This window comes from Bactrocera neohumeralis, chromosome 4 (assembly GCF_024586455.1).
Source record: "Bactrocera neohumeralis isolate Rockhampton chromosome 4, APGP_CSIRO_Bneo_wtdbg2-racon-allhic-juicebox.fasta_v2, whole genome shotgun sequence".
NCBI lineage: Eukaryota > Metazoa > Arthropoda > Insecta > Diptera > Tephritidae > Bactrocera > Bactrocera neohumeralis.
The window spans coordinates 18,207,056-18,220,442 of NC_065921.1; the positions used below are offsets into that span (position 1 = coordinate 18,207,056).

At 35.3% G+C, this 13,387-nt stretch overlaps 1 protein-coding gene across 1 annotated transcript in view; it reads right to left on the bottom strand.

Annotated features, from left to right (window-relative positions):
• Window positions 1-13,387, bottom strand: part of LOC126756794 (pneumococcal serine-rich repeat protein) — a 185,110-nt gene that overhangs the window by 79,870 nt on the left and 91,853 nt on the right. Inside the window, exon 3 of the mRNA XM_050470177.1 lies at window positions 7,454-7,510. Within this exon, the coding sequence (XP_050326134.1) occupies window positions 7,454-7,510 (57 nt within the window). The remainder of the gene's footprint in view (window positions 1-7,453; window positions 7,511-13,387) is intronic.

Here is a 13,387-nt window from a genome sequence, read left to right on the forward strand (position 1 = left end):
ATCATTTTTGCCTCAATGGGTATGTAAACAAAGAAAATTTGGGACGAAGAACAACCTGAAGAGATTCAAATTTGGGACGAATTATCGGTCATATTTCTTCAAAAAAAGATGCCGGTGACCGATAACTGATAACTTCAATGCGTGAAATTAGCTCGTGATCTCGACGACATTTTGTTATTCGTTAGTCTTTTTCCTGTGAGAAAAGCAACGGTTTCGCTAGTTACGAGTCGAAATGCTGGAACAAGTCATCAAAAAATTGGACTCAACGGATGAACCATTTGAGATGTTGTCGCGACCAACATTTGAAAGAGATAATCTTCAAAATATAAATGCCAAAGAATGTTCTTTGATAACAAACGTTCGTCATTAAATTTAAAGTTTCTGTGGTTTTTCTTTAAAAAAGTAGGGAACCTCGAAATGGATCACACTTTATTTATTTTTATACCAAAATTTGGTCCATATGTGAGGTATTCAAGTAAAATCGGTTATATATATATTATACTTAAATTAAAAGTTCCCCATTGTTTGACTTATTTTTGTTTGTCGTATCACTTTATAAATTATAAATAAATTCTTCGACATTCGAATAAGAAAAGTAGCCAAAAACATTGATTGCCAATTAAAAGCATTTTCACATTTAGATTATCTATCACCAAGTGGTAATTTCACTCGCAATAAACTAATGAGCGATCTAATTTATTTTTAGTGACATTTCATCACATCGGCTACGTAACGGTAACGAAATGCTGCACAACGAAACACTAAAAACATCTGTACATATGTAGGTGAGTAACATTGTAGTATTTTTACAAAATTTACTTGGCAAAAGTGCACACAAATAAATGTACAGTGTGAAAGAAAATAACAGCACTATCCAATTTTCGTTTTATTCAATAAACTGAATATTGAGTCCCACAAAGGATAGATAGAAGATAAGAATTAATTAAGTTATGAGTTATGCACTGCATCCAAGTCTGAACAATTCCAGGAGCTTATTGGGTGCGACTGTGGGGATGTGATCCCAGTCCACGTAGATGGATCCGATGGACTAGAGCCTGCTTCTACAAATTGCTGGGCAATCTAGAATCAGGTGTTCTGGAGCTTCTGGTTCCTAAACCGGCAGTTTGCACAAGGGTCTATGCCCATGTTGGACAAGTATTGCTATAATGAATGAAATGTCATATATTTGGTTCTGTGTTCAGTATGTTGAGTAGTCTATCGATATTTATCACATTCCAACCTGGAAACGAAAAAACAACGAATGTTCGATCCAAAATTGTCTCAAATAATGTTAAATGCTTTTTTTGGCAACAGGGAGCTCTGAAGCATCTCTTGTCCATTGATATGGCTACGATGTAAACATGTTTCACTAGAGGGGGTATCGATAGTGAGGCCGCAGAGTCTGTTAAAATTCGCACAGGCATCCTAAAGAATAACAACTCCTCTTGGACCTAGCAACTGAACTCCATCTGGTATCGCAAAGGACCAATACTGGTCTTGCGTGCCTTATTGGCCTACCAGATTAACCTTTTTATTCCCAAATTTGTAAAATATGGGCTTTCGAACCAAAACCGCAATCAGATTATTATTATTGGATTCTAAGCTCTCAAAAATATGCTTAATGACTCCAGTAGGGTAATCTTTTTTGAAAAAAAACTTATTTTTGCATTTTCTGTTCCTTTACATATATCCTTAGAATTAATGTAGGAACCCACTTTGTCATTGGAAGGTTTCAAAAAAGGCCCAAAAATAATAATACTGCTCGACGTTCGGAGCGCTCGGAGTGCACACCTCAAAGTTTAAACGCGTTTTTCTCAAAACACACTTTTTTAAACTGGCGGACATGATTCCGGTCGAACTACTCATTTTTATAATTTTTTATAATTTATTGATAATGTTATGACAAAATTTATGTAAAAAACATGGGGAAAAATTAAAAAAAAAATGTATTACTTTTTTATTTATCAACATTTTTTCATGATTCTAGTAGGGACGATAACCATTCACGTACTTTTTAAGAATAAATTGGGTTTTTGTGTTTCAAATGATCCAAACATGAGAATTCGGTCCGGCAGTGAAAAAACGCATCTCATTCACCCAGCCATTTCTCCGACAGATGTCATCAAAAAATACCGAAAAATTTTGTTTATACACTCCACGATATACCTCATGATATTTGAAAAAAGTTTAATTGTAGAATAAAAATTTCTTTGAAAAAAAAGAAAATCAAAACTTGGCCAGATTACCCTACTGACCCCTTAAGAACTTTTTATTTAAGTCCATTGCAGCAGAAAATAATGCCAAAAATCTAAAGCTTTCACAAAAATAAAATCATCTGTCAACAATAATAAAAACAAGTAAGGAAGGGCTAAGTTCGGGTCTCACCGAACATTTTATACTCTCGCATGATAAAGTGATAATCGAGATTTCATTATCAGTCATTTACATATTTTTCAAATACCGTATTTGTGTAAAGTTTTATTCCGCTATCATCATTGGTTCCTAATGTGTATATTACACAGAAAAGGCATCAGATGTAATTCAAAATAGCGTTATATTGGAAGAAGGCGTGGTTGTGAACCGATTTCACCCATATTTCGTACATGTCATCAGGGTGCTAAGAAAATATTATATGCCGATTTCATTGAAATCGGTCGAGCGGTTCCCGAGATATGGTTTTTGGACCATAAGTGGGCGACGCCACGCCCATTTTCAATTTTTAAAAAAAAGATTGGATGCAGCTTCCTTCTGCCATTTCTTCCGTAAAATTTAGTGTTTCTGACGTTTGTTGGTTAACGCACTTTTAGTGATTTTTAACATAACCTTTGTATGGGAGGTGGGCGTGGTTATTATCCGATTTCTTCCATTTTTGAACTGTATATGGGAATGCCTGAAGGAAACGACTCCATAAAGTTTGGTTGACATAGCTATGGTAGTTTCTGAGATATGTACAAAAAACTTAGTAGGGGGCGGGGCCACGCCCACTTTTCCAAAAAAAATTACGTTCAAATATGCCCCTCTTTAATGCGATCCTTTGTGCCAAATTTCACTTTGATATCTTTATTTATGGCTTAGTTATGACACTTTATAGGTTTTCGGTTTCCGCCATTTTGTGGGCGTGGCAGTTGGCCGATTTTGCCCATCTTCGAACTTATGGAGCCAAGAAATACGTGTACCAAGTTTCATCATGATATCTCAATTTTTACTCAAGTTACAGCTTGCACGAACGGACGGACAGACGGACGGACGGACGGACAGACAGACATTCGGATTTCAACTCTACTCGTCACCCTGATCACTTTGGTATATATAATCCTATATCTGACTCTTTTAGTTTTAGCACTTACAAACAACCGTTGTGTGAACAAAACTGTAATACTCTCCTTAGCAACTTTGTTGCGAGAGTATAAATATAAAGCCTTCAAAAGAATAAAATCATCTATTATCAGTAATAAAAATATTCATTTTAATCAATGCTTTATTTATTAACGACACTGTGTATACACACACATGTACATATGTACGTATATTTATAGATAAACTTAGACACATGCACCTAAATCTAATCAACGGCAAAAAAAAATAACAAACAGCAAATTTTACTTTTTTCACTTCAGCGCATACATAACTGTACATACATATGTATGTATATTCTATATATTGCACACCGTTAAATTCGCGAAACACCTGGAATCACTGTCTGCCTTCTACGCCCCTTTATCTGTGTGGGAGCCAAGCGCTGTTGTAAATATTTGCCGCCAACACGCTGCGCTCGCATGCCAACTGTCGAGTGGCACGCACCACATACGCCTGTGTGTTTGTGTGTGCATTTTCAATTTACGATGACGTGTCGACCTTCAAAATGTGCCGGTGGCCGAAGAGTGTGTGGGGTTTGCTGTTTTCGTTGGAATTTTCGCAATTAATTTATATCCCAGCGTAGGTTCAATTTTTCACAAGAATTTCTAATAGCTTTTCATTTTCGACTTTGCGAATAACAAGAACAAGAACAATAGCAAAAGCGAAGTGCTGTACTAAATAAATATTGTATTTGTATGCTCTTTAGTGGTTTTATTGGAAATTGTCAGCTTGTTGTTGCCATGGAAACATGCTAATTCATTAGCTAATCAGAAGGTGTGAAAGGAGATGCAGAAATTATGTGGATTTTGCTTTGGCAATTATTTCAAAATTTGGACAAGTACATGTAAGGACGTCGGTAATTAATTATCCTATGCTTAATTATTTAAAATTGATGAGTTTGGACATGCTTTCTAATCCCATCTGCTCTGATATAAAGGTCGGGAGTTTGAAGGATTACATAGAAACACTGAAAGCTTCCTAAAGCTACTCAAATCTGCTAAGTATACTAAACAATAATTATTATTTTGATGTGACATTTGTTGCAGATTCACTGACAGTCGTCTCAATCTATAATAGAAAGAAACTAGTTCGACGAATAGGGTTTCGCGCGAAACTTACATTTCAAAGTCTTACTACTTTTTGCCACAGTAATATATTCACTTTAGAAGCGCGTTGATTTTCAAGGAGCCAAAAAACGAAAAAATCGTTTATGCGGGAAATATTCAACGGATCATTCTGAACATCTTTGCTCTTAAGACTATGGGTCTAAAACTAGAGCCAGCGATTTTTAACATTATTTTTTCAGCAAATACAAAAATTTGTTCTTCAGTTTTTGAGATAGCCAAATGAAACTCAATACGTAGGTGCATTTTGTTATTCTATTGATCATTTGTCGGAATTGGCCAATTCAAATAACTATATCACATATCACCCATAATACGGATTATTCATAGTTTTTAAACTTCACCTTAAAAATCGCTGGCTCGAAACCGATTTAAACCCACAGTTTCTTAGGCAAAGTTGTTCAGAATGATCTGAAGAACTTTTCTTGCAAACACGATTTTATAAAAATACGACCCACTCTAGTTCATAAATATATATAAAATTTTGCCTCAAATTTCTGCATAAACATACATGCATATAATACTATTATTCATGCACTTGTTGCGGCGCATATTTGTTTGTTGCTAGACTTCAGTTTCTGACCTTGGGCGTGTGCAAGTTTGCGAATTTCATAATAACTGTCACTTTGACCGATAACAAACTGATATGAAGCATAGTGCTGCAGGCGAAAGTGAAACCTATATTTCCACATAATTTTACACATGTGTTTAATTGCATATGTGCCTACATATATTTTAGCTGTACACGTGTCAGCTAGCGCTAAGTTAGTGTTATTTTAATATTTATTAATAAAAATGATAGATTATTGAGATTATTGGTTTTTTGATATTTTTCCAACAATTTGGCTTTTTTCATAACGTTTCCAATTGATAGAGACAACATGCTCTCCAAGTCGCAGTAATATATACAAAGTACATTAATCAATATAGGATATCATATGCGATACTACCGGAACTCAGATCATTCATCATGTGAGAGTTAGGAGAGCTTTCGATCGATTTTAACAATTTGTATGAAGATGTTACTGCACAAGAGTACTACTTGTAAGCTTTGAGTTCTGTTTAAATAACTCTATTAATATACATATGTGACCTATTAATATCTCATCTTCCATCCGAATCAACTAAAAAGTGAAAATTGATTTTTTGACACCTAAGCCCCCTTTCCGTAGACCAGGTCATATATATTAAATATCTCAATAATATTGCTTACATGTTGAGATATTTAAAAGACGCTAATGTCATTAAGAAATTTGTTTAAATTTCAACGGCTTTAATTTCACTTATTTGGTGGAGATTTTTCAATTTATATGAAAAAAATCAAAATGTTTGCTTTATATGGGATTTCAAATATAACAAAAAATTAATTATATATATATATAATATATAATAAATATAAAAACTTTTTTTGATTAATCTAAATGTTTAGCGACATTTTTAAAAAAATTTTTGTAAATGACTTTTTGAGACTTTTCAAATCCTTTGATATGAATTTGTGTTTTGCAAGAATCTGCCTTGTAAAAAATTGCATCCTAAATGGCTACAAAGTTGTGATAATTTTAAACAAAAAAGTGTCTGTCAATATTTATTTTGTCACCTTCAAAATAATCTCCAGCAGACTTATCCCAACGAATTTTGCAGTCCTCAAAACACTTTCCATAAGCGATACTTGGGATGGCTTTCAGTTACTTCAACAAATTTTTTTATCTCTTCGATCGACGATTGATTCCACGGAACGGCTATTTCAGTTTGGGGAACGAGAAAAAATCACAAAGAGCCAAATGTGGTGAATACAGTGGCTAATCGGTGGTATTCATTGCGTTTTTGGCTTTACATTCGGTTATAATCGTACGTTTTTGAAAAAAATTCTGCTTTATCGAGACGAGAAAGAATGCGTTTAATACGCAAAATATCCACCAAAACCATTTGAACGCAAGATTCGCAAGAGATGTCCAGCTCTTTTGCCATCTCTCTAACACTTGCCTGAGAATTTTCAAGTACATATCTTTTACTTTTTTAATATTTCCATCAGTTGAAGTGGTCGAAGGTGGTTCAGAACGAGGCATATCTTCAACGATCTCTCGACCGTCTTTGAAGGGTTTGTACCACTCGTATGTTTTTCTTTTTGATAAAACTGATAGGAAACTCCAGTTTTTGCGTCGATATGTGGCAATGGATGAGACATGGTTCCATCATATTTCACTGCAAAGTCCAATCGACAGACTTTTACACGATGAAACCGCTGCAAAGCGTAAAAGAACGCAACAGTCGACTGGCTGGGCTATGACGTTCGTATTTTGGGGTGCTTTGGAATAATTGACTACCTTGAAAAAGGAGGGCTCATCAACAGCGACTATTGCATAGCGTTATTGGACTGTTGGAAGCATGAAATCGTCGAAAAACGGCCGCATTTCAAGAAAAAGAAAGTGCTGTTTCACTAAGACAATGCACCGTGTCACAAGTCAGTGAAAACGATGACAAAAATCCATGATTTGGGCTTCGAATTGCTTCCGCATCCACCGTATTCTTCAGATCTAGTTCACAGCGACTATTTCTTGTTCTCAGATCTCAAAAGAATGCTCGCTGATAAGCAATTTTCTACGAATGAAGAGGTGATCGCCGAAACTGAGGCCTATTTTGAAACAAAGGATAGATCGTACTACAAAGGTGGTTTCCGAAATGGAACGCAGAAGATGCGATATAATAATTTTATCCTTGAAGAGAACTATGTTGAATAAAAAAACAAATGAATTGAAATAATGCTTTTCAACTATAAATATGGTATAGTTTTCTTAAATATTATACATAATATATATATTAAAAGTACCAAATATTCAGTTCCTAAATTTTCCCCCTATCTCAGTTAAACACTTAAAGAAAATAAAGATATTAATTAAATAATTACGGCAAATTTAAGTGCAAGAATTCTTTTCTCACACCTTGTGCGCCATTGTATCGCCATGTGCACTCACCTTTGAGCCGCTCGCGCGCGTTCTCCAACGCCGATTTGCGTGAATTCACTGTTGTTTCTGCGGAAAAAGAGAAGAAGAAGAAATGGAATGAAAATATTTTCAAATTATTTATTGCACAAAGCTTAAAAATAGGCCAAAAATGATTGTTTTGCTTAGTACGTAGAGGAAAATTCGAGGCAATTAGTAAGAGTGTTTGGAATGTCGGATGCTTGGCGCAGCTGTGGCGGATGAGTTTGCGCCCACGCATTGACACTGACATTAAATATCCATTTTTCCGCTCAAGAACAAATTATGCGCGGGTGGATGGGTGAAAACAAACCATTTCAAGTGGCGTCACGGCGCACAAAAGCAAAATTCACTTAAACAACATTTTTCAAATAATTAAAGAGGTAAAAAATTTGAGGAAAATATAAAATAAAAGAAAAAAGGAAAAAAATAGGAGAAAAATAATAAAAATGGAAAAAAATATAGAATTTATTTTATTATTTGAAGTGAAATTGCGCGAAGGCGGCGTCAAGCGTGAGCAAAAATAGCCATCAGCTAGTGGGATTTTCGAGTTTTTATTTTTAGAAAACTAAATTTGCATTTAATTTACGAGGCTGCCAGCGCGCAAAAGTATGCAACAAAATGCGAAAAAAACATAATTTTTCAACTTAATTATTTGCGAGCGTGGCGTGTTGTTGTTGTGAAAAAATACGTACGTGTATATATGTATGTATATGAGTGTTGCTTTGGTGGCAGGCGCGAACGTGGCAACACTTGGCTCGACAGCTGAAATTGCTTGGATAAAATATAGCGCTTTTGGCCAACTTGTGCGCGCAAAAATCTCAAAATGCCATTTGTTGATGTTTTTGTGACTGCTGTTGTTGTGTTTTTATTGTTTTTTTTTGTGCTTCGAAATTTCTAAATTTCATTTGAATTCTGTTGCTCGGGAAACAACCAAAGATGCGTAGTGTGGAATTTTCGCAAAAAATATTTAATTTTTTTTCGATTATTTTCCATTTTTGACGGCTCAGGGTCTGCGGTGAAATTTTTGAATATTGTAGAGACTACAATGTAGACATATGCATACATATGTATGTACATACATAATTATATATGTGTTATATGCTGATCTTTATATTTATATTATTTTATGCGTTCGGTTTTGTTTTAGTTTTGTCGAACTTTTATTTTATTGCTTTCCGCTTGAGAAGTAATTCAAATATTTTTAATACTAACAACAGCAATAAATGTGATTCTTAGTTCGCGGGCAATATGACCACGATTAGTTTTTCCAACACAAAAAATTAAGTTTTCTAATTTTCTAATAAATTATAAGTAGGTGGCAACCCTTATTTAAAGTTAGACTCATATTTTTAAAGCTCTTCAGTTTGACCACATTACAATATTTCACTTATTTTAGCCATTTATGAAATAAAAATATTTTGTAAAGGTGGCAACCCTACTTAAATTGATTACAATTGTATGTCTTCTTAAAACTCATATAATTGTAATAACTCATATGTCTTAAAAAATTAATTGTACACAAATTTGAAAAGGGTGGCAACCCTTGGTAAGCATATTTCCAACTGTTAGCCCTGTCTAATCAGTTTCCAATTATTTGTTTAACATACCGATCTTATTGCAATAAATTTCCTGAAAAATTATTTTCAACTGTAGATTTTCCTAAATTTCATTGGTTTGTAATGTCGCTTTCTCCAATTAATTTTTGTGCTACCACTTTTTAAATTGGTCGATTCTTTATTCTTCTGCATACGAGGCATCAAGAGGATAAGGACTTTTCTCTCCCGTTTATTTTATGAAATTGTTTCAATAAAAGTTTTAAAACATGTGGCAACCCTTATACAAAGTAAACTCATATTTTTAAAACTCCACAGCTCGACCACATTACAATATTTCACTTATTTTACTCATTTATGAAGTACAAAAATTTGTTAAAGTTGGCAACCCTACATTTTTTTCAACTGTAAGTCTTTTTAAACCTCTTTAATCACATATTTGTAATAATTCACATACATATCTTACCAAATTTATTTGACACAATTTTGAAAAGGGTGGTAACCCTTGAAAAATATTTCCAACTATTAGCCCTTATTTAATCACTAGTGTTTATGGTCTGCATTTCAATTATTTGTTTAACGTGCTGATTGCAATAATTTTTTTGATAATATGGCAACCCTTGGTAAACATATTTTTAACTGTTAGCCCTTGTCTAATCACTAATGTTTGGGGTCTGCATTTCAAATATTTGTTAAAATAAATTTTTGAAAAATATTTTTTTTGAAAAAGTGGCAACCCTAGGTAAACATATTTCCGACTTTTTATCCCTTGTCTAAGCACTAGTGTTTGGTCTGCATTTCAATTATTTGTTTAAATAAATTTTTTGAAAAAGTGGCAACCCTTGGTAAACATATTTCCAACTGCTAGTCCTTGTCTAATCACTAGTGTTTAGGGTCTGCATTTCAATTATTTGTTTAAATAAATTTTTGGAAAAAAAAAATGTTTTACAAGGTGGCAATCATTTTTGCTAAGATTTTTTAAACTGGACATGCTTTCTCCTTCTGCATTCGAAGGATCAAAAGTATGACGACTTTGTTTCGCTTGAGACGTAAGCAATCGAACAGCAAAGACTATGACGATCAACTAATATAATAAAAGTCATAAATGAATTTCAACTATTCAATCTGAAGACTTAATTATTAAAATGTTACATACTCGTATACATATGCTTATGTACTACATACAGAAATATACATAATACTATAATATACATACAAATATTTTTTGTGCGAATTCACTTACCGGCAAATTCACAGCAATTAATCAACTTAATTTCTAAAGCAAACAAACAATGACGCACAGCGAAATTCATGTAGAAAATATTGCAATACAAATTAGAAATAGAAACAAAATTGACCTTCAAAACTGGCCAAATGCAATTCTCCACACTTGCCCCGCTCGCCCAACCCACATTTGACTATTTGCATGACAATTAAAATACTTTGCACTCGCGAATAAACAATAGAGCGGAAAGTTTATAAAAACTGGGTGTGAAAAAACAAGAAAAAAAAGAGAACAACAACAAAAATGTATATGTTATGATATAAATATTGAACTAAAAATAAATTAACAGTAACAATAATAATAATAAAAACTGTTTAAAAAGAGTAACAAAGAATGATATATTTATGTATGTATACATTTTGCAATAAAAAGCGCGCAAATTATATATAAATAAACCGTTATGCATTCTGGCTCGCACAACCAGTATTTACCAGGTGCGTTCCAAAGTAAACAGGACTTAAAAAAACAGAAAAATTGGTTTTTTCGGCAAAATCAATTTATTTTATTCAAACTGGTCTCCTTCTGCTTCCACACAGCTTTTTGCACGGTCCGAAAGCATGTGGAACGAAGGCTTTACCTCGTTGGCCGGTATGGACGTCAGTATGCCGGTGAAAGCCTTTTGAATGGTCTCTACGTCTGCATTATGCTTTCCTTTCATGAGCAAATGCATTTTTCCGAAGAGGAAGAAGTCGCACGGTGCCATATCAAGTGAATACGGGGAGTGGTTGATGGTTAAAATGATTTTTGGTCAAATAATCGGTCACAAGCATCCTTTGAGTGTTGGATTCTGAGCAATTTTTGGTCGTTAGTCAATTTGTGCGGAACAAACCGTGCACACACCTTTCGTAAGCCCAAATGTTCGATCAAAATGCGATAAATCGTTGTTTCGGAGATGTTCAATTCCATTTCTTGAACTTCAATGATGATTTCGGCTGATTTTTGTTGAATTAATGCAAAGTTTCGATGAAATTTCCGGTGATCACGGATTTTGATTGGCTTACATGTTGATCGTCAATTATGTCCTTACGACCACTTTGAAAACGTTGAAACCACTCGTGCACTCTGCTACGGGATAGGCAATCATCGCCTTAAACTTGTTTCGTCAATTAACACGTTTCGGTAAAAGTTTTACGAATTTCAAAACAAAATTTAATGTCGGCTTTTTGTTCGAAGCTCATTTTCGCACCGATAACACAAACATACTGACACTTAAAACGCAATAACTTCACTTCCAATCTATGAAATGTCATGAAATTCTCACTGAACAAACGATAAAGGTAGCAGATTCTAACGCACCTGTCGACGTATAGATGGCGCCACCAGTGAGCGCTAAATTCAAAAAGTCCTGTTTACTTTGGAAAGCACCTTGTATTTAAGAATTTGTATATACATACATATACATACATACATATACTGTATGTACTATACTCGCTTTAATGCTCGTTTATTTGTCAGCATTTGTTTATGGCAAAATAATTGAGATATCAGTGTTTCGGTGTTTCCCTTTCCTTCGCATTCCCAGCAAAAGTTATCAAATAAATTGGATGTATTTGTTTGCTGTATGAGATAATAATAATTATTCAATTGTACCAAATTTTGTTTAATTGCTTGCTAATTTGAGGCTAATTTGAAGCAATTGTAATCGAAACTTTTCGCATTATTTTTGATTTCCCTCTAAGAAAATATTATGTTTTGAATTAGTGCTTTGGTAATAGATTTAATTAGATTTTCTTTTATCATCATTATTTCTTTAAAAGAAATTTTTGCTGGTAATGTTGATTCAATTTGGTGGAAGCCGAGTTAACCATAGCGCGCCAGTCCTTTCTTCTCTTCGCAACATGGCGCCAATTGGTGATTCCAAGCGAAGCCAGGTCCTTCTCCTGCTGGTCTTTCCAACGGAGTGGAGGTCTTCCGCTTCCTCTGCTTCCCGCGGCGGGTACTGCGTCGATTACTTTCGGAACTAGTCGCATAAAGGAGAGTCGCCTTGTCTGAAACCTCGCTTGGTATCGAACGGCGCGGAGAGGTCCTTCCCGATCCTGACAGAGATTTTGGTAGTGCTCAACGTTATTTTACACACAGCCGTATTAGTTTTGCGGGGATACCAAATTCAGACATCGCGGCATAAAGACAGTTCTTTTCGTGCTGTCAAAAGCAGATTTGAAATTGACGAAGAGCTGGTGCGTGTTGATTCTCCTTTCACGGGCCTTTCCAAGATTTAGCGTATGATATATATCTGGTCAGTTGTTGATTTTCCAGGCCTAAAGCAACACTGAAAAGGTACAATCAGTTTGTTGACGGTGGGCTTTAATCTTTCACACAATACGCTCGATAGAGCCTTATATGCGGTGATAAATTCCAATCGTCGGGCATGCTTTCGTCCGACCATATTTTACAAGAAAGCTGATGCATACTCCTTATCGGTTCTTCGCCGCCATGTTTGAATATCACGGCCGGAAATCCATCAGCCCCTGCCGTTTTGTTGTTCTTCAGACGGGTAATTGCTATTCGAACTTCTTCATGGTCTGGCCATAGAACGTCTGCTCCATCGTCGGGAGAATCGGGTTCACCTTCTCCTGGAGTTATTCACTGCCATTCAGTATGCTGGAAAAGTGTTACCTCCATAATTTTAGAATGCTCTGGGCATCGGTTACTAGATCACCTCTGGGATTTCTACAATAGTATGTTCCGGCCTTGAAACCTTCTGTTAATCGTCGCATCTTTCCGTAAAAGAAAAAGTTCCCTTATACAAAGTTGCTGAGGAGTGCTCTCAGAGAGCAGGTGTGCCGTCGAGTAGAAAATCGTTCGGCTGTCTGTTGTTATTGCAGCTTCTCGACGTCGAACCTACCTTGTGATTGTTGACGGGCGTTTTTTACTGCACAGAAGCGGGTGCGGATCTTGGCTGCAACAAGATAGTGGTCCGAGTCGATGTTAGGACCATCGCACAACCTTGGGGAGGGATCGTTCGCCTTCTCGCTTTGGCGCGCCTTCAAACGGATGTTCTAGCCAGGGCTACCCAGGGGATACTTGGTCTAAGACCAAGGCGATCAGAGAGCTTTCCTCACTTGCGTGAACTTTTACACTTCTACT